Here is a 22,502-nt window from a genome sequence, read left to right on the forward strand (position 1 = left end):
TGAAGGTGGCTTATTCTTATAAAGCACTGGCAGTAGATGTGAGTTTACAGAACACTGAATGAGACCAACAAAGTCGAAGATGCTGCACTGCTGCTTCCTAATTTGCTTAGGTAGCAGGCGGATCCCGGAGGTTCGCGGCTGTGCGGTGTTAGGCACCCGGAGCCGGGTTTCCAGGGGCAACTGCCCGGGGTGGGGGTGGGGGTGGGGGGGCGCGGCGACGGCAGCCGGCCGGGAGGAGGGCGGCCGGCCGGGAGGAGGGCTCCCGGCGCGCACCTCCTCTTGTTTTGGAGGCCCTCGTGGTCCTGCCTCATTGGCCGCCGCGGAGGCCCCGGGGAGGCGGAGCGGCCTCCGCAGTTGTAGTTCCCGGGTTCTCGCGGCCCCCTGCCCCGCCTTCCGGCGGGAGGCCCCCTCGCGGCCGCGCGAGACCACAACTCCCACAAGGCCCCGCGCTCGGAGGGGGCGTGGCCGGGGCGAAGGGGAAGCCGGGGGCGGGGCCGCCTAGGGGATGAAGTGGGGGCGCTCGGCTCTCCAGCCTGTCTCGCAGCTGCCGGGGAGCTGGGGAGAGCGGCACCCTCCTCGGGACGGGCGTGCAGATCTCTGACCCTGGAGCCTCTCAGCCCCCGGGAGCAGTCCCCGTGAGTCGTCGCCCGGGCCGCCCGCCGTTCCCCGGCCCCGAGGGGCCCGGCCGGCCGCGGTGGGGGGAGAGGTCAGCATGAGTCGGGGGTCCCGGCGGGCCGGCGCCGGGCAGGGGGCGGCGGCCGCAGTGCAGCTGCTGGTCACCCTGAGCTTCCTCCCGAGCGTCGTCGATGCCCAGGTGAGCCCGAGTGATGGCGAGGCGGGGACGCCGGCCGAACGCCCGCGGCGGCCGCGAACGGGCCGCGGCTGGGGCGCGGGCAGAGGGCCGGCGCGGGACCGCGAGGGGGGCTTCTGGAGGGCGGAAAGGGGTCCGAGGTCCGGAACCGAACCGTCACGTCCAGGAAACGTCCGCGAACCCGCGTGCCGTGTGCGGGGATGGCGACGCTCGCGAGGTGATGGCAGCAAAAAGAGGAAGATGGTGACGGTCCCCTGAGGTGTTTTCGTTTTCCTTTTCTGATTTTTTAAACGGCTGGGAGTGTGGCGGGAGAGGAGCTGGGAACGAGAACGTCATCAGCGGTTTGGGGGAGACAACACGCGTAGAAATGGTGAAGCCCTCCGCTTCAGCAGGGCGGGAGGGGCAGGTGGAGGGGAGGGGGACCGCGCGCCGCGCAGCAGTGGGGTGGGTGGGGAGGGGGACGGGACTTAGTAACTTCCTTGAACTTTTGGACTCGAGAGCCCCTCGGCTGCTACCCTTGCTCTGGCATCTTTGCTTGCTGGGACTGCTGTATTTTCACCCAACTTCTGGCATCTTCTGATGAGCCCAAGATAGAGACGGGGGGCGGGGGGGGGGGTCTGGGGTCTGGCCTTGGAGGTCTGTGAGCAGCGAGGTGGTGGCAGGAGGGCACACGAGTTGAGGGGCTGCCTTTGTGAAACATGTTAATACAAACGTGTTCTCAATGCGCTGGACATGGAAGGTTAGCTGCCACCAGCCTTTTGCCTGGAGAGCGGTGCCGGCTGCTTTTCTACAGAAGAATTTGAATAGACTGCCAGGTGCCGCCGCGCCTTGTCTGCACCTGCTGCAAAGTGGCAAAGCTGCTGAGAGAGATAGAGAGAGAGACGGTGTCTCAGGTGGCTCGATAATGAGGGGAAATGTCATTGCAGGCAATTAATACTCATTGCTGAGGAAAAACTGAAGCTGCGAGTGCGGCCACATAAACCTGTTTTTCTGACTTTATTATTCATACGCTGTTTTCAGGGCGTTAGGGTGTGCTGCGCTAAGTCCCAGAATGCCTGAGTATTCTATTTTCTTCATGTTTGGGTGTTTTTTTCAAATGAACGATGTGCTGAAAATGGGTGGCCGTGGGCTTGGTATTGGTGAGCATGTTAAAATGCAGATTCTCGGCCCCACTGCCACATGTTCTGATTTAGTGGATCTGGATGTGCCCCAGGGATCAGCGGTTTTAAACAAGCCATGTAAATAGCTGTAATGCAATTATCCTTTGAACTACCTTTTGAACCCCACCTAGAAAACACTGAAGTAGTGGAGATCTGGGCTTATCCACTATATTTCTAAGAAGTAAATCTCCCAAATTATCTTTAGCAAAATTCTTTTCTTTTTAATGTTTATTTATTTTTGAGAGAGAAAAAAAGAGCATGAGCAAGGGAGGGGAAGAGAGGGGGGCGGAGACACAGAAAGAAGCAGGCTCCAGGCTCAGAGCTGTCAGCAGGAGGTGGGGCTCGAACTCACAAACGTGAGATCATGACCTGAGCCAAAGTCCAGCACTTAACCGACTGAGCCACCCAAGTGCCCCACCAGAATTTTCTAATTACTGGTTGGGTGATTGTGTTTGAGTGGAATATACATTTAGATATTTTCTAAAATGAGATTCTTCTCATTTTTCCTTTTCATGCCGTATATTGTATATTTTGCCATCGATCTAGAAGCTTCATTTTAGTCTTCTTTATCTAGTAATTACATGTGTTAATGTTTTATAATTACATGTTACCCATGCCATTTAAGTACAATTTTAGTTTTATTGTATCCAAATAAATATATGTAATTTCATCATGTCCAAATGAATACCTGTAGTTTAAAAATTAAAGATTTGTACATATTCAAAGTAGTATTGTGCCAAACAGTCCTCAAAAGTGGGTACATTTGGTTTTTGTTTCCAGTGGTACATTCTAATAAAGGGTTGAAGCATAGTTTAGATAGTATTTTAATCTGTAACACGTTCAAATATACATTATCTCATTTTATGGTTACCTCTCAGAAGTGGGGATATTGAGGGGCGCCTGGGTGGCTCAGTCGGTTAAGTATAAGACTTCGGCTCAGGTCATGATCTCACGGTTTGTGGATTCGAGCCCTGCGTTAGGCTCTGTGCTGACAGCTCAGAGCCTGGAGCCTGCTTCAGGTTCTGTGTCCCCCCCCGCCCGCCCCCCCCCCTCACACTCTGTCTCTCTCTCTCTCTCAAAAATAAATAAAAGATTAAAAAAAAAGTGGGAATAATGAGGTAACTGAGGTTCAAAAAGCTTACATGACTAAAATCACACTTGTTCAGTAAGTGAACAAGGTTGGACTGGACCCCTCATAGGCCCTTTTGTCTTCTGCTCAGTACATCTCTTAGAGTATAGAAATCAGAGGGAGACCCAGGGAAATTAAAAAGTGGAACTAAGGTCTGTCTTATCTCTTACATATGCTAAATTGGGGGAAAAAAGCCCAATAAAGCATAAAGGGAAGAATTAGATTTTTATAAATACCTCCATTAAAGGAGGAATATATTGAATGTGTCTTTGCAATGAAAGCATAAGGTTGTTTTTGAACACTTTAAAATGATAGACATTTGTATATCACCTATCCCGTTTTTCTTATAAATTAAATGCAAATGTGTTTGTAGTCTGGAAAGCACTAGAAACTAAAGATGTAGTGCATACAAATGATATGACAAGTTAATCTTCCTGTAAAGAAGTAATTTTAGTCATGTATTTTTAAGTCTTTCTAAATGCATTTCTGAGGTGGCATGAAATCAAAGAATACATAGAGCTCCCCCACCCCCGGCCCCCAGTGGAAAGTCAGATTTTGAGACTGGAACAGTGCTGTTCAGTCCATTACCCTGAGGATTTCCCCCAAACCGTGAAGACCTTGCATTTCTGCTGTAATAGCGCCTGGGTGTGGAAGGGACAGGAAATACAGGCTGTGTGACCAGAGAGGAAACAAGAAGACTCCATCATCAGGAGAGAACTCCAAAGAGCTACACGCTCAATATGAGGAACAGATCATACCAGGAATAAGGGGAAAGTGAGAAACTTGCTAGGGAAGTGGCGGAGGGGGGACCTCTCTCGAGAATTTGTAACCATGAGGTTGTTCTTATAATGGTCTGCAGGCCAATATCATGTCACCTGTGCTGGGAAAATCTTCAAGTGGAAAATTTAGTTTGTAGCAGCCCCGGATTGGTATGCCCCCAGCTTCCTGGTAAAGGCAAGTATCCATCCCCTCTAGAGGAATTCATTGTCCCCCCCAGACCCTAAAGAAGTCTTGAAGAGACAGTGCCAAGGAAAATAAGCAGCTAATAACCAAAAACAAAAACAAAAAAACCCTCACAAAACACAAGGCACCATGATGAGGTACTAGAAATGTAGACTATAGAAAAAGACCTGAGGTAATCTTAGATTCTGAAAATATCAGATATAATTTAAATGCATGAGACATCTTGAATCATTTAAATTTACAAAGGGGTAGGGGACAAAGACAGAGACACTGACCTGAAACTATGCAAAGGGAACAAGAGATTTTAAAGAATGATCAAAAAGTTTAAAACATAGTGGGATAAGATTTCTAGAGATGAAATTAAAAACTCAACGGATGGATTAAATAGCTGATTATTTTCAGCAGAAGAAATGATTCCTGAATCATGCAACCATTTTATGGCTTTTTCTAACCCTCCAACACTTTTTCCTTTTTTTTTTTTTTTTTTAATGTTTGTCTGTCTGTCTGTCTGTCTCTCTCTCAAAAATAAACAGTCAGTGTGAGAGAGGGAGGGGCAGAGAGGGGGAGACACAGAATCTGAAGCAGGCTCCAGGCTCTGAGCTGTCAGCACAGAGCCCTCTGTGGGGCTTGAACTCACAGACTGTGAGATCGTGACCTGAGCTGAAGTCGGATACTTAACTGTCCAAGCCACCCAGGCGCCCCACTTTTCCTTTTCTTTGTGCATACCTCACTAACAAAATTGGAGTAATCAGTGTAATCCATATCTATTCACCCATTGGTCTCTGTACCCACACATTTTGACTTCCAATGGATTACCATAGATGGACTGTGAACTCTTATCAAAAGCCAGTCCTTCTCATGTATTAGGTACCAGTTCCTTCTTTCAAGGTTGTGTTTTGAGCAAGTCTTCTTTCTCTCCTAGATCATTAATTTTTCCTTGTCTGATGGGCTGTTATTGTCATCCTGCAACATTTCTGTTTTAAAGCTCTCTCTTGGCCCACCCATCTCTTCTGGCTCAGCTCCATTTTTCTGTTCCCTTTTATGGAAAGACTCCTCAAAGGAATTCTCTTTATTCCTCCTATTCTGGTCGTCTCTCCAGCCTACTGCAGTCAGATTTTTGCCCCCACCACTCCAAAACCGTTCTTGTCTCGGTCATTAATGTCTTCCTTGTCATTAAAGCCAGTAGGTTTTAAACCTTAGCTTTACCTATCGACAGCATTTTTTCCCAACGGCTCATAGCTTACTCTCCTTGAAATTCTTCATTTCTTTGGGCTTCCAGGGTACTGTAATTTCCTGATTTTCTTCCTTTCTTTCAGGCTAGCTGTTCTAGCATCCTTTGTTTCTCCTCTACTACTGACCACTAGTTCTTTCAGCCTCAAGTTTCAGATCTGAAACTCTTTCCCCTCTCTATTTTGGCTAGCTCATTTGGTTTCTTGGCTTTAAACACCACCTATATCCTATATAACTGATTGTCAAAATCTCCAGAACAGGATTCTCAGTTTTAGATCTGGGTATGTGGGGCACCTGGGTGGCTCATTCCGTTAAGCGTCCCTCTCTTGACCTTGGCTCAGGTCGTGATCTCATGGTTCATGGGATGGAGCCACTCATCAGGCTCTGTGCTGACAGTGTGGAGCCTGCTTGGGATTCTCTCTCTTTCTCTGTACCTCCCCTGCTGTTCCCTCTCTTTCAAAAATAAATAAATGTTAAAAAAAAAAAAACCTTGGAAATTTCCAGAATAATAAGAATGTCTTTTGTTGTTTATAATGAGCTCCTTTTAATATGCCTATTTATGCTAATCAAGTGCCTCAGTTGGGAACCCCTCGATCACCTCAGGGTGGTACTGGTCATCAGACACACCAAGTGATCAGAAGATTGGAACTTTTAGCCCCACCCATGACCAGTGAGATGGGGGGAGGGATGCTGGAGTTAGAGCTCTGTAAGAGCTCCTTGGGGCACCTGGGTGGCTCAGTTGGTTGAGCATCTGACTCCGGCTCAGGTCGTGATCTCACAGCTCATGAGTTTGAGCCCCGCATCGGGCTCTGTGCTGACAGCTCAGAGCCTGGAGCCTGCTTTGGTTTCTGTGTCTCCCTCTCTCTCTCTGCCCCTCTCCTGCTTATGCTATCTCTGTTCCTCTCTCAAAAATAAACATTAAAAAATAAATAAATAAATAAAGCTCTTACAACAAGATTGATGAGCTTCCAGGTAGGTGAAATGTAGACTTGCTGGGGAAGGAGGGTGGCTGAGAGGCACGGAAGCTCTAAGCTTGCCTTTCCCCACACTTCTTCCTATGCACCCATCTATTCCATTTGGCTCTTCCTGAGTCCTATTCCTAACAATAAACCAGTGGATATAAGTTAAGTGTTTTTCTGGGGCGCCTGGGTGGCTTAGTGGGTTAAGCGTCTGACTTTCACTTAGGTCATGATCTCACGGTTCGTGGGTTCGAGCCCCGGTCGGACTCTGTGCTGACTGCCAGCTCAGAGCCTGGAGCCTGTTTCAGGGTCTGTGACTCCCTCTCTCTCTGACCCTCCCCTGCTCACGCTGTCTCTCTCTCTCTCTCTCTCTCTCTCTCCCCTAGAAATAAATAAAACATTTAAAAAAAATTTTTTTTTAAAGTTAAGTGTTTTTCTGGTTCTATGCCCCGTTGCAAATTACTGAACTTGAGAGTCATTGGAACCCGCAGTTTATAGCAGGTCAGTCAGACATACAGGTGGCTTGGGACTTGGCAGTGATACCTAAAGTGGAAACAGTGCTGTGTGACTGAATCCCTAGTCTGTGAGGTCTGCCCTAACTCCAGATAGTATCAGAACTGGATTGGGTGCCGAGTCGTGTTGGAGAGGGGGAGAATTGGTTGGTGTGAGAAAACGCCAAGTTCCAGTAAAGGCCACAGTCTTAAAGTTGTCTCCTATTTCTCCTTTTTACATACTACGTAGTCGTTCTGGATCCTTCTGGAACTTCAGGGGAACATGCTGCCTCAGGGCCTTATATTTTGTATTCCAGTGCCTGGAATGCCTTCCCCTACTCCCCACATAGCTCGGTCTGTTCCTTTTCCCCCTTAAACTGTTGCCAGAATTTGCCATAATTTCACCGAGACCTTTTTAAATTATACTTTTTAAAATCATAGGAGCTCATTTCTGCACTGCCAGGCTCCATTCCCCAGTTTTCCTGTCCCTTTATTACCATATGAAAGACCCCGAACTTTGCCTATTCATTATTTTTCCCTTTCCTATGAAAATGTAAGCTCCTGGAGGGCAGAGACTTTTATTTTCCCCCTGTCTTTTACTTCTCCATCCCCAGCACTTAGAACAGTGCAAGGCTCAAGTTAGGTGGGTCCTCAAATATGTTGAATGAATAAATAAATGAATTGAAAATAAATGCAAAATCAGAATGAAGCCCAGAAAAATAATGGGATAGTAAATTTTAAAGAGAGCTTAAAAGATCTGGTCTAATTCATGTGACTGGAGTTCCAGAGGAATGTAATAGAATAGGGGAAAAAGCAGTATTGATTCCTGCATGTCAGTATGAAAATGACAACCCAGTAGAAAAATGAAAAAAAGGGGCACCTGGGTGGCTCAGTTGGTTAAGCGTCTGACTCTTGGTTTTGGCTCAGGTCATGATCCCACACTTTGTGGGTTCAAGCCCCGCATCGGGCTTCGTGCTGGCACTGCAGAGCCTGTTTGGGATTCTCTCTCTCTCCTTTTCTTTCTGCCCTGTTCTATCTTTCTCTCTCAAAATAAATAAGCTAAAAAAAAATCTTTTAAAAAAGAGATGAAAAAAAGACAAACAGGTACACTCAGGGAGAAACACAAATGTCTTAGAAAACAAAACATTATACCTCAGTACAAAAATCAGATACCCTTTCATACTTACTAGATTGGCAAAAATTAAAACAGTATCCAGTATTGGTAAGGATATAATTCAGCAGTAATTCCCATCTGCTGTTGGATAGGATTGTAAATTGGTAACCTATTTTGAAAATAAGCTATAGTAATTCCATTTTCAGCATATAAGCTGGAGAAATTCTTACAATAAGGAGATCATGAAAAATGTTTGTGTAGCATTATTTAGCTAAATCTGGAAACTGAACTATGGATAGTATTAGTTTCCTGTTGCTGCTCTAACAAATTACCATAAACTTAGTGTTTTAAAACAATATAAATTTAGGATCCTATCATGCCGTAGGCCGGAAGTCTGAACATGGGTTTTACGGGGATAAAATCAAGGATGCCTTTCCTCTGGAGGCTCTAGGGGCGAATCATTTCTTGCCTTTTCCAAGCTTCTAGAGGCTTCTATGTTCCTGGCATGTGGCCTCTTTTGTCTTAGAAGCCAGCAGTGTGACATCTTCCAGTGTGTCTGTGACTCACATTCTTGTCTTCCTCTTACAAGGGTCTTAGTATTGAGCCCACCTAAATAATCCAGTATAATCTTACCATCTCAGGATCCTTAGTCACGTCTGTAAAGTCCCTTCTGTCGCGTACAATAACATATTTACAGGTTTCAGGAATTAGGGTATGGGTACCTTTGGGTGGCATTATTATGCCTACCTTATGGGTCAACAGTAGAACAAATACGTGAAGATATTTTCATATAATGTAACATTTACAGTAGGGAAAATGAGTGTGCTACTACAGAACTCAGTATTTCGGGTAGATGTCAAAATAAAATGTTAACAAAAGCACATCACAAAATAATTCCCAGAATAGATTCCATTAGTATTAAAGTTCAGAAACAACCCTCTAAGTATATTGTTTCAGGATATATCACATGTGATGAAATCACAAAGAAAAATAATGAAAATAAGATATTTTACCTCCAGGTGCAGGGAATGGATGTAATTAGAAAGGGACTTAAAATAGCCATATTTCTCTTTTTAAAAATTTTGGTGATAGGTTTTTGTCTTACTAGTTGTCTTTAAGAGTTAGAAATAAGTACGTGATAATTTTGTTTACCTTACCCCAGCCCCTACCACAATTTAAACATCTTTAAAAAATAAACTGTGGTGGTTTACTGACTAAAAATCAACAATTTAAGAAAAATTTATACGAAAGAGCAATATCTGGATAAAATATTTTCAAAACAGAAAGTTTTTGGTTCTTATTTCTACCCCTACCCTATCCCCATTACTTAGAATTTGAGGTTTTATAAATAGTAGGCTCGAGAAATGGAATGAAATTCAGTAGAGTTGCTGACAGGATCTTAGTAACCAGGATAGTAAAGCGTATGGAATTCTAGAGCTAAAATTCTTGTTAATGATCCATTGTTCTTTAAAGAGGATATACCTCTGACTCTTTATGTTGTAGAGGGTTTGGGGCCATGTTTACAGTCTTAGGGTAAAAACCCTGAGAAAGAAACAACTAGGAAGTTCTGGTTTCAGTGTTCTGGTCATTCTTTGCATAGATTCCTCCAGTGGATCATGTGAATGATCTTTAAAAGGCTGGGTCCCCTTTTTGCTTAAAATTTTAACTTTAATTGAGATAATTGTAGATTCCATGCAGTTGTAAGCAGTAATACAAAGAAATGGCACCTATGCTTTATCTAGTTTTCCCCAGTGGTAACATTTTGTAAACGTACAGTGCAGTATTATCTGCTGTCTTCGGATGCCCCCTTGTCTCGTTTGTATGTGTATGCATTCTGTTCACTTATATCACACGTTCAGGTTTGTGTATCCACCACCATAATCAGGATACTGAATAATTTCATCACCACAAAGATCCTTCCTCTTGCTCTTTTATAACCACACTTAACCTCCTGTCCACCCTATGCCTGCCCTCCAGCTCCTTCCTAGGTCTTTAACCTGGCAGCCAATCTGTTTTCCGTTTCTAAACTGTTGTAGAAATGAAACCACAGAGTATGTAACCTTTTGGGTTGGCTTTTTTCACTCAGCCTGATTCCCTGAAGGGGACGTGGATGTCAGTGAGTCCCGTTTTTAAATTTAGCTGAAGAATGTTCAATGGAAGATTTGAATTCTGAACTCCTTTTGTAAATGTCAGTTTCTGTTGCGTTAATGTATAATTTTGAGTAGTAGATAAAACATGAATTTTAAGTGTGACTGACTTAGGACTAAGTCTCATTGCAACTTCGGAAAAATTATTTTAACCACACTAAGCTTAATACTTGTGTGTAAAATGAGGATAATGCCTATCTCATAGAAGATTTAAAAAACAAATGAGGTAAGATGTAACGTTCTCAGCACCATGCCTATGGCATAAGGGTTCCATAAATGGCAGTGGAAAACAAAGATCGGGCTTCTATAGCAATATTGTTGCAGTCTGTGACCTAGATTAATCTTGGAAGAAATTGCCTTAGCATTCCAGCTACTTGTTGGAATTCATACATACTTAGGGAAGGGAAGGAACATTTAATATATTTCTCTTTGGCCATTAAATAGTAATGCTTAGTTCTTCAGAATAGATGTATCTCACCCTTCTATTGTGTTTTAGTTAATTGGCCACAGTAAAAAGTAAATGATTGCTTTAATGTTTTGGATCTCAATCAGCGAAGACTAGTTACCTTGAATTTAATAGATTATCTTTTTTATATAATATTACAGATTTGTTTAAGGTTGGAATATCAGTAATTCACATAGTTTAGATTTTATGTATGTATATGTATTCTTCCCCTCCACAGGTCACCGGTGTCCTGGATGATTGCTTGTGTGATATTGATAGCATCGATAACTTTAACACCTTCAAAATCTTCCCCAAAATAAAAAAATTGCAAGAGAGAGACTACTTCCGTTATTACAAGGTACAGTTACAATTTTTGATTCGTTGGTAGCAAAGGTTTTTACATAGCTGTCTATAGATGTGGCTTTTATGACCCTCTCGAAAGCCCATTTTGACTTTCTCGCGCCCTCTGTGTGTTTCATCATTGGAACGTATTAAGTATTGTGGTGAAACCTGAAAGTCTTTTTGAACAGGAAGAACCTGAACCCTCTTCCTGTGTTTGGGGAATTCCTCATCTTTCAGTTCGGGTTTTGAGGCAGAGACTCCTTCCACGGAAGCTGAAAATGCCACAGACTTACTTTGTCCGCCCTCCTTGTAATTTCGGCGCTGCCATGGAGACACGTACCCGGTTCTGTGCCATGCCCATGACCATGGCCTGTGTTAGCCATGTTAGCAGTACAAAGTACCACCGTGGCAGACGCTCCCTGGGGAGCTTGCTGGAGGGCTGGCCGCCCAGGTTGAGCGTACAAGCACCGTTCACAGTAATGCTGCACAATTGTTCTCACATCTGACAGTCGTCTCCTCTAGACCTTTACAAAATAACCAGTAACAGTTAAAAAAAAATTTTTTTAATGTTTTATTTATTTCTAGGAGAGAGAGAGAGAGAGAGAGTGAGTAGGGGAGGGTCAGAGAGAGAGGGAGTCACAGACTGAAATAGGCTCCAGGCTCTGAGCTGGCAGTCAGCACAGAGCCCGACGCGGGGCTCGAACCCACGAACCGCGAGATCATGACCTAAGCGAAAGTCGGATGCTTAACCGACTAAGCCACCCAGGAGCCCCAACCGGTAACAGTTTAAAGGGAGCAACAATAAGGCACATTCAAAAGAACAGCATTTTATATTCGAGAACAGTGTTTTATTTTTCTTATTTATTTTTTATAGTTTTTTTGTTTTTTGTTTTGTTTTTTTCTTTTAATGTTTAAAATGGAGAGACAGACAGAGTGTGAGTGGGGAAGGTGCAGAGACAGAGGGACACACAGATTCCAAAGCCTGAAGGCTCTGAGCTGTCAGCACAGAGCCTAATGTGAGGCTTGAACTCAAGAACTTCACAAGTCTTGACTTGAGGCAAAGTTGAATGCTTAACCACCTGGGCCACCCAGGTGCCCCTAAAACACCGTTTTAAAAGCTGCTGTTCTGTTTTGCCTGTGCTCTTGGGCTCAGTATTTAATTGGGTTCATAAGTTCTCTGAACAACTAAACAATTCTAAACTAAACAATTCTATTTGCACAAATATAAGGAAGTGATTGTTTCTCAAAGGAATATTAGAAGATGTTACAGAAGAAAGAAAAATGAAAGTTGGATAGGCAAAAAGAACAATGTTCTAAAAAAATGTTCAAACCAATTTAACGAAATTACTCCATGTATAATGGGAATATACTCCTGTTCTCCCAAGGGAGGGTAAAGCAGTGATCTAGTTAATGGATTTGTCTCTGTGTCAAGAATATTCAGTGATACCTACTCCTTTTCTAGTTCTGTCAACCTATGAATTAAACAAAAGGGACATTTAATCACCACCAGAGTACTGTACGTGCAGCAGTGGCAGAAAGGAAGGCTAAGAGAAGAGGTAAATTTTAAGCATGCACATACATACTGATGATGGAGCAAGCAAGGATGTGCAGGTAGAACCCCCAGTCTGCAGGTCAGCTGGCTGCTGTTGGTATTTACGATTTCTGGTACTACCCGTTCCATTCCTTTAGTCACTGAGTATTTATTGAATGATTGCTCTGTGAGAGGCCCTGTTCTAAGTGTTGTGGATACAGTAGTCAATAACACAAAGACTCTGACTTCATGAAGCTTTTATTCTGATTAGGAAGTGAAACAATAAACAATGAAATATAATTTCATATGGTTGTAAGGTAAGTGCTATGGAGAAAAATAAAGTAGGAGATAAAGAGTAATTAATGGGGTGGGGAAGGTAGATAGCTTTACCTTTGAAGAGAATGATCAGGAAAGGAAGGTATTCATACTGTACAATTTGAATGAAGACCTACATAACGTGAAAACCATGACGAGACATGGGGAAAGAACATTCCCGGGAAGGGGAGGAGAACTGCGGGTGTAAAAGTCTTGAAGGCAGGTATAAAGGTTTAGAGTGTTTGAGGAATAAGAAGACGGGTATAGGCTGGAGCAAAGTGAGTGAGATGGAGAGTTGGAAAAATGAATAGGGGCCAGATTAAAAAAAAAAAAGTTGGCCTTATTCACTACATAAGGATGTTGAATTTTAGTGTAGATGTGATCAGCTTCCGGAAGGATTTGTACAAAATAGACTGTAAGGGTGTGAGACAGGAAATAGACCGTGTAGGAGGCTTCTGTGTGAGACCAGATAGAAGGTGACAGGGGTTTGGAATAGGGCAGGAAAGGTGAAACAGGTGAAAAGTGAGCAGATGAGCATGGTATCTAAGAGGTAACACCAAAAACTTGCCTGATGTAGTGAATGTAAGCTGTGAAGGTAGATGTGACATCAGAGATGAGGCTAAGTTGTGAGCCTATTATAAAAAAGTCTGTCCTGCCCAAGTTCATCTTATTCTAAGAATGCAGGGACAAGGCTTTTAGGTCTTCAGCACAGTTCAGCACATGTTCTTGATTTTTTAAAAATAGGAATAATGGGTACTTCCTTAACATGAACATTTTAATCCTAACATGAACATTGCCAGCATCTTCCTTGTTGGGAAATAGTAGAAATTTCCCACTTAGGTGAGGGACCAAGACAAAGGCACCCTTATCTCCTTTACTGTTGGGAGGGATTAGTATATCAAAACAACCAGAGGATAAACATTTTTTAAGAATAAGGAAAACTATCTCCGTTTGTAAATGACAGAAGTTACTAGAAAGCTCAAGTAATAAAATTTTAAAAAGATAAAAAATGCATTAAGATTGCAGACTGTAAAGTTAATGTACAAAAGTCAGTGTCTTCATAAATATAAACAGTAACAGGTTAGAGGGAATGATGGAAAAGAAATCCCCATTTACATTAGCAATGAAAAAAGATGAAATATGTAGTAGTAAATGAGTCAGAAAAATGTGCAAGACCTAGAGGAGGAAAGCCTCAAAACCCTACTGAGAGACCCAAAAGTAGGCTTTAAGAAATGGACAGGTGTCTCTGTAGCCTAAAGAATGTCCATTGGCGTATACATTCAATACGATCCTAGTAAAAGGACCAGTAGCTTTTTCCTGGAGCTGGACAACTGGTCGCAGCCTCAGTTCTCTGGGAAGCAGATTCTGAGACCGTGGTTAGTGTGCAGGAGGTTACTGAGGGACGGCTTGTGGAAGCGATGGCTCAGGGAAGGATCGGATGGAGGGGGAGGTAAAGCTGAGGGAGTCAGCCTCCGTGGAATCCTCAGGTGACCCTCTGGGAGCCCTGGAGATGGGATGGCCCCCCCAGAGCTGTTCCCACTTGCCGGAGAGGCCTAGGCCTCTGCAGCCCTCCGTCAGTCATTTGAAGGCCCCCGTTGGAAGGCGTGGTGTGATCTTGTGCGAAGCGGCTGTCTTCTGCTGAAGCTGGCTGCTTGCAGCGCTTCTGGAAGTCGGGGCAATAAACCTTCTTGAAGGGTGACATGAGCAGCATGCTCCAGTGTCCACCATAGTCTACTCCTTGCTCTGTGTTACTGGTTTTCTGTTGCTGCATGACACATGTGTCTAAAATGTAGCAATTTAAAGCAGCATACTGAGAACCTGGGGCTTGGGGGAGACCTAAAGAGAGAAGGAAAGCATGGCACGCTCCACGCGGGGGTAAGAGCGGGAGCAAAGGCCCTGACACTATGGTGTGTCTCATGTATCCGAGGAACATCGTGGAAGCCAGGGAACAAGGGCAGAGAGCAGACGGACCAGACCATGTGAGGCGTTCCTGGCCATTAGAGGGACTCGGGTTTTGAACTAACCCAGTTTTTAGAGGTATTGGTTGTGGAGTGAGAAACCAAGGAGTCAACGGTGATGCCAGGATTTTGGCCTGCAGATCAATGGGTTGCTGTTTCCTGAGATGGCAAGAGGAATGTCCTGTGGACAGATCAGAGAGACGTTGGGCACGTACGCTAGCAGTGCAGGCAGCCTGCAGTTCCCAAACGAGGCTGTCCTCAGACATCCTGATCCCTCTGCCTGGGACTCTCCTCCTCCAGGGAACCTGTATCCCAGTCCTCCCCGCCGTACGTGTGACTGGAAGGAGGCCTCCCCTGACGCCACAGTCAGAGGGGCCCGCGCTCCTTGTGTTGCCAGCCTCCATGTGTTTTTGCGTCTTCCTCTGGGACGTGGCTAATACTAACTTCATTTAATGCCTATTTATTGAGCTGTCTATTAAATATCTGAGGCACTGGGGATAAAGTAACGAATAAGGCAAAATCTCAGTCCTTACAGTAGGAGATGCAGACCATCAGTACATGAGGAACAGACAGTGGTGAGTGCTATAAAAGAATATAAAACAATGTGTGGGGTGCATATTGAGTGCTACTTCAGAGAGTCCGGTCAAGGATTATCTCTGGCCAGGTAGTACCCGAGAGGGGCCTGGCAGAGGTGAGGGGAGCGGGCCGTGAGACCTGAGGAGCGACAGCCCCGGCAAAGAGAAGCCGCTGTCAAGGAGCAGAGACCAGGAGCTGGGTCCGTCCCACGCAAGAGGGCCAGCATGGCTGGAGGTAGGTGGGCGGGAGACTGGGTGAGCGAGGGCCTGGTGGCACTTGCTGCCGAGCTGGGAGTCCTTCTGAAGGTGCCGGGGAGCCACCCGCAGATTTTGAGCAGGGATCGGTACCGTCTGAATTATGTTTCAGACAGCTCACTCTGGCTGCTCTGTAGTAGAAGCAAGGAGCATGGGTAGTCGTGGGATTTTGTCTCCCTCTCCCTCTCAAAATAAACAAACTTAAAAAAAAAAAAAAGCTGTGGAGGTGGTGGGAAGAAGTGGATAATGAATTGTGTGCGGAGGTAGGAGAGGGAAGAAATAAGAATAAAACTTTGATTTTTGGCTCGGGCAACCCATCTGGCAGTCCTGTTGAATCACGCTCTTCTGTCAAATTCAAAATAAGAAAATCCAGAGTTTTTAATGACATGGTTAAAATGGTCTGTTCCTTTCCTATGTCTACCCTCATTCTCCCACTAAAAGTGGTTAAGTTGTGTGTGTGTTTCAGTTCCCACAACTGTTCAAGCTATATCACCTTATCCACATGCACCATTCTTCCAACTTTGGTCCATCCTAAGATACAACCTCCTCAGAGCCTGTCATCAACCAGCCCCATTATTTTCCATCATGAAACTCTGGATTTTTGTTTGTAATTAAACATGTCACTCCCTCCAGTAGACTCTCCCATTCCAGGAGAAAAGTGCTTTTTGCATCTCTTTTTGCTCTCAGATTTCCACGGTGCCAGACAGATAGTGGGTGTTTGGTGCACGTTTAAGTGGCCGGGTGCACGAGCGAACCCTCATAAGTAAAGTAACAGCTTGGTGCGAGAGACGTGAATGTGGTCGTAAAATGCTTTCCAAGGTCTGCAGATGAGCAGTGTACTTGGACTTGATTCCTTTTGGGAAGTGTCAGAGGACTAATAACAGTTATTTTTTAAATTAATATTACACCTGGGTGTCTGAAAACCTGCAGTCATTAAGATTTTCAACTCTACAAATGACATGGGATAGGAAGCTTTTTCTTCTTACTCACCAGCACGTCACTGGCGCCCACACAATGACACTTAGAGAGCTTGCAAACTGTGCCACACATTTCCTAATGTTAATCCAATCTTTCTCTCAAGGTTAATCTGAAGCGACCATGTCCTTTCTGGGCAGAAGATGGCCATTGTTCAATAAAAGACTGTCATGTGGAGCCCTGTCCAGAGGTAAAATAAATTATAAAAACATTAGTAGGGAAAACGTTGCTTTCTCTTGGGCTTTTAGACAAGCATGAATTTTATATTTTATTGATGGATATAAACTTGTCATCAAATTCATAAACTGTCAGGCCTCTCCTTTTTAAATATTTTATTTATTTATTTTGAGAGGGGGCGTGAACAGGGGAGAGGAAGAGAGAATCCTAAGCATGCTCCATGCTCCGCACAGAGCCCAACATGGGGCTCGATCTCACAACCCTGGGATCATGACCTGAGCTGAAATCAAGAGTTGGGCGTTTAATTGGCTAAACCACCCAGGTGCCCCTGGCTCTCTCTTTTTTAGTGAAATTATTAAAGATTTTGTACTCCTTACCAAAATGGGTTTGAAGACCCATGTATGCAGTAGTATTGATGATTGGATGTGGAAGTATAGTATGATTCTAAAGCAGATGGAAAATCAGGGGCCTATTCTAGGATTGGATCTACAATGACTCTTATTTCATGCTTTATTGAACACGCATTTTGTTTCATAAAAAAAGTAATGGTACCAGGGGCACCTGGGTGGCTCAGTCAGCTGAACATCCAACTCTTGATTTCAGCTCAGGTCATGATCCCAGGGTCATGGGATCCAGCCCTGCTGAGCGTGAAGCCTGCTTAAGATTGTGCCTGTCTCTCTCTCTTCTTCTCCTCTCTTACTCTCGCTCTCCCCCCCCCCCGCTCCCCTTTCCTCCCAACTCCGTTTCCCCTTGTCTCATATTTTCTCTCTCTCTCTCTCTCTCCCAAATAAAAAGAAAAGTAATGCTACTGGACCTTCAATTTCACATTTAGGGTAGGAATTACCATGGGTAAAGTGGGAGAATCACAGGTTTGGTATGAGGTTTGCACTTGGTCTTGTTACATTAAAAAAAAAAAAAAAAAAGCTATACTTCTATTTTAGACTTTGTTTTTTGACATCTAGCACAATTAATTCTTCTTAAACATTAATTAGTTATGAGCTACGTTTTTATTTCACTTTTTGCTTTTCTCACCTAATCAGTTAGTCTAGTTTGTTATCCTTAAAAATAGGGGGGAAAAGACTATCTAAAGCAATGTCCTTCCTAAAGGGACAATTTAATTTTCTCTCTTTCCTTTAAGAATAAGATATTTTTTTAATTTCTTAGTTTGAAATAATTTCAGACCTACAGAAGAATTAATTACAGGAATAATGCTAGCAGTCCTCATATACTTTTTATTCAGATTCCCTAAATGTTTTCATGTTTGTTTCATTATTCTCTCTATACACATGTTAATATTTTCTGAACCATTTGGGTATAAGTTACCAACATGGTGATCCTTTGCCCCTAAATACTTGAGTGCGTATTTCCATAAAAACAAGATTATTCTCCTACCTACCCACAACATAATGAACAAAATCAGGAAGTTAACATTAGTTATAATACTGACACCTAATCTATAGACCTTGCAGCTGATTTAATAATGTGCTATGTAGCTAAAAAAGTGTTAAAATATAGTGTTATATTCATTTCAGGTGTACAAAATAGTGATCCACCAGTTCCATATATTACTCAGTGTTCATCAAGATAGTGTACTCTTTTTTTTTTTAATGTTTTATTTATTTCTAGGAGAGAGAGAGAGAGACAGCGTGAGTAAGGGAGGGTCAGAGAGAGAGGGAGTCACAGACTGAAACAGCCTCCAGGCTCTGAGCTGGCAGTCAGCACAGAGCCCGACGCGGGGCTCGAACCCACGAACCGCGAGATCATGACCTAAGCGAAAGTCGGACACTTAACCGACTAAGCCACCCAGGCGCCCCAAGATAGTGTACTCTTAATCCCCTTCTTCTAGTTCAGGCCTTCCTCCGCACCTCCCTTCTGGTAACCATCAGTTTGTTCTCTATAGTTAAGAGTTTGTTTTTTGGTTTGTCTCTCTCTTTTTGGTTCTTTTGTTTTGCTTTGCTTTCTTAAAATCCACATATGAGTGAAATCCTATGGTAATTGTGTTTCTCTGTCTTATTTCCCTTAGCATTATACTTTCTAGATCCATCCATGTTGTTGCAAATGGCAAGATTTCATTCTTTTTTTATGGCTGAATGATAATTCCATTGTATGTGTATGCCACATCTTCAGTAATCTACCGATGGACACTTGGGCTGCTTCCATAGTTTGGATATTGTAAATAATGCTGGAATATATAGGGGTGCATACATCCCTTCAAATTAGTGTTTTTATATTCTTTGCTTAAATACCTACTGGTGCAATTCCTAGATTGTAGGGTAGTTCTATTTTTTATTTTTCAAGGAAACTTCTTGTTGTCTTCCACAGAGGCTGCACCAGTTTGCGTTTCTATCAATAGTGCACAAAGGTTTCTTTTGTTTCCACATCCTTGCCAACACCTGTTGTTTCTTGAGTTTTTGAGTTGAACTGTTCTAACAGGTGTCAGGTGATAACGTTATTGTAGTTTTGATTTGAATTTCCCTGATGTGAATGATGTGGAACATCTTTTCATGTGTTGGCTATCTAGATGTCTTCTTTGGAGAGATGTCTGTTTGGATTATTTGGATTTTTTTTTTTTTTTTGGTGTTGGGTCGTATAAGTTTTTTATATAATTTGGATGGTAATCCTTTATCGGATATGTCAGTTGGAAATGTCTTCTCCCAATCAGTAGTTTTTCTTTTAGTTTTGTTGGTTGTTTCCTTTGCTGTGCAGAAGCTTTTTATTTTGATGAACCCCTAAGAGCTTATTTTTTCTTTGGTTTCTCTTGCCTCAGGAGAAAGATCTAGAAAGATACTGTTATGGCCAGTGTCAGAAAAAGTACTACCTGTGCTCTTCTAGGATTTTTATGGTTTCAGGTCTCATACTTACGTCCTTAATCCATTTTGAGTTTTTGTGTACAGTGTTAAGAAAGTGGCCCAGTTTCCTTCTCTTGCATGTAGCTGTGCAGTTTTCCCAGTACCATTTGTTTAAGAGATACTCTCTTTTCCTCCATTGCATCTTCTTGACTCCTTTGTCAAAGATTAACATAACAATTACAAAGATTAACAATAATATTGTGGGTTTATTTCTGTGCTTTCTGTTCTGTTCTGTTGGTCTGTGTGTCTGTTTTTGTACAAGTACCATATTGTTTTGTTTTTTTTTTTTTTTTTTTTTTTTTTTTTTTACAAATAGTTTATTGTCAAATTAGTTTGTACATAACACTCAGTGCTCATCCCCAAAGTGCCCTCCTTCATGCCNTGTACATAACACTCAGTGCTCATCCCCAAAGTGCCCTCCTTCATGCCCATCCCCCCCTCCCCCCCACATCCATCAGTCCTCAGTTTTTGTCAGCAGTACCATATTGTTTTGATTAGTATAGATTTGTAATGTAACTTGAAATCTGGAATAGTTCAGGTTTTTATTTTCTTTTTCAAGATTGCTTGGCTATTCAGGGTCTTTTGTGGTTCCATGCAAATTTTAGGATTATTTTTTCTAGTTCCATGAAAAATGCTGTTAGCATTTTGATAGGAATTGCATTAAACATGTAGATTCCTTCAAAAAGAAGGAAATCTTGCCATTTGCAACTACGTGGATGGAACTAAAGGGTATCCTGCTAAGCGAAATTAGTCAGAGAAAGACATATCCTCTGACTTCACTCCTATGAGGACTTTAAGATACAAAACAGATGAACATAAGGAAAGGGAAGCAAAAATAATATAAAAACAGGGAAGGGAAGAAAAACATAAGATACTTAAATATGGAGAACAAACGGTTACTGGAGGGGTTGTGGGAGGGGGGATGGGCTAACCAGGTAAGGGGCATTAAGGAATCTACTCTTGAGATCACTGTTGCACTATATGCTAATTAACTTGGATGCAAATTTTAAAAATTGAATTAAAAAAATGCACACTGATTTATATGTGTGCTCACAGGTATGGCAGCGAATTAAAATATGATAGTAAGTGGGAAAGGTTCATGGTTTTCTGAACGTGATTATAAATAAGGGATTTCATGACCAAGTTGCTCTGTGTTAATAGCCATGTCTCTCCTCATTACACCCATGTAATGGGGTCACTCTATCGGAGGCAAACATAGGAAATTAGCATTGGTTTTGCACAGCTTAATAAAATTGGCATCAAAATCCCCAAAAATATTTTCGAGGAAGTATAATGAAATCTAAAAAAAATATGTAGATTGCTTTGGGTATGTCGACATTTTAACAATATTTGTTCTTCTAATCCATGAACATGGAATGTCTTTCCATTTCTTTGTGTCTTCTTCAGTTTCTCTCATCAGTGTTTTATAGTTTTCTGAATACAGGTCTTCCACTTTTTTGCTTAAGTTCATTTCTAGCTATTATTTTTGGTGCAGTTCTGAATGGTATTGTTTTCACAGTTTCTCTTTCTGTTGTTTCCTTATTGGTGTATACAAATGCAACAGATTTTTGCACATTGATTTTATGTCCTGAAACTTTACTGAATTCATTTTTCAGGTCTAGTTGTTTTTTGGTAGAGTCTTTAGAGTTTTCTCTATATAAATAGTGTCATGTCATTTGCTGATAGTGAAAGTTTGACTTCTTCCTTACCAGTTTGGATACTTTTTTTCCTTTTTGTTGTCTGATTCCTTTCTGTGGCTAGAACTTCCACTACTATGTTGAATAAAAATAGTGTGAATGGATATCCTTGTCCTGTTCCTGACCTAGGGAAAAAAAACCTCTCCGTTTTCCCCCATGGATATAATGTCAGCTGTGGGTTTTCCATATGAGGTCTTTATTATGTTGAGGTATGTTTCCACTTTGTTGAGGGTTATTTATCATGAATGGATGTTGTACTTTGTTGGATGTTGTTTGTACATCTATTGAAATGATCGTATGGTTCTTTTACTTTCATTGATGTGGTGTATCACATTGATTGATTTGCAAATATTGAGCCACCCTTTGCATCCCAGGAATAAATCCCACTTGATCGTGGTGGATGATTTTTTTTAATGGGTTGTTGGATTTGGTTTGCTAGTATTTTGTTGAGGATTTTTGCATCCAAGTTCATCAGAGATACTGTTCTGTAGTTGCCTTTCTTAGTGGTGTCTTTATCTGGTTTTGGTACAGGGTAATGCTGACCTCCTAGAATGAATTTGGAAATTTTCTTTCCTCTTCTATTTTTTTGGAGTAGTTTGAGAAGAATAGGTAGTAACTCTTCTTGAAAAGTTTGGTAGAATTTGCCTGTGAGGCTGTCTGGTCCTGGACTCTTGTTTGTTGGGAGTTTTTGGATCACTGAATCAATTTCCTTGTTGGTAATCAGTCTGTTGAGATTTTCCATTCCTGCTTTGGTTTTGGTATGCTGTATGTTTCTAGGAATTTATCCATTTCTTCTAGTTTGCTCAATTTGCGGGCATATAATTTTTCATAATATTCTCCTACAATTGCTTGTGCTTCTGCAGTGTCAGATGTTATTTGTTCTCTTTCATCTGTGATTTTGTTTGGGTCCTCCCTTCCCTTCCCCCACCTCTCTTTACAAGTCTGGCTAGAGGATTATCAATTTTGTTGATCTTTACAAAGAACTGGTTTCATAGATCTGTTCTATTTTAATTTTCTGTATCATTTGTGCTTTCATCTTTATTATTTCCTTCCTTCTGCTGGTTTTGGGTTCTGTTATTCTTTTTCTAGGTCCTTTATGGGTAAGGAGATTTTTCTTCCTTCTTGGAGTCGGCCTATATTGCCCTAAACATCCATCTTAGAACCGCTTTTGATGCACGCCAAAGATTTTGGACCGTTAAGTTTTTATTTTCATTTGTGTCCATGTAATTTTTTGTTTCTTCTTTGATTTCTTTGTTGACTCATTAATTGTTTGGTAGCATGTATTTATGTTCTTTCCAGATTTTTTTCTTGTGGCTGACTTCTAGTTTCATAGCATTGTGGTCAGAAAACATGCATGATATGACTTGATCTTCTTGAAT

General features: G+C 42.4%; 1 protein-coding gene across 3 annotated transcripts in view; it reads left to right on the forward strand.

The window, feature by feature from the left end:
* The first annotated feature begins 504 nt into the window (after positions 1-504).
* ERO1B (endoplasmic reticulum oxidoreductase 1 beta) overlaps positions 505-22,502 on the forward strand; it is a 65,745-nt gene continuing 43,747 nt past the window's right edge. For all 3 annotated transcript variants that reach the window (XM_039247179.1, XM_039247177.1, XM_039247178.1), the window contains exons 1-3: positions 505-814; positions 10,688-10,807; positions 16,507-16,590. In XM_039247179.1, the coding sequence (XP_039103110.1) occupies positions 713-814; positions 10,688-10,807; positions 16,507-16,590 (306 nt within the window). In that variant the 5' untranslated portion in view covers positions 505-712. The remainder of the gene's footprint in view (positions 815-10,687; positions 10,808-16,506; positions 16,591-22,502) is intronic.

The sequence above is a fragment of the Hyaena hyaena genome, unplaced genomic scaffold (assembly GCF_003009895.1).
Source record: "Hyaena hyaena isolate Hyena2069 unplaced genomic scaffold, ASM300989v1 scaffold_288, whole genome shotgun sequence".
NCBI classification, from domain to species: Eukaryota; Metazoa; Chordata; class Mammalia; order Carnivora; family Hyaenidae; genus Hyaena; species Hyaena hyaena.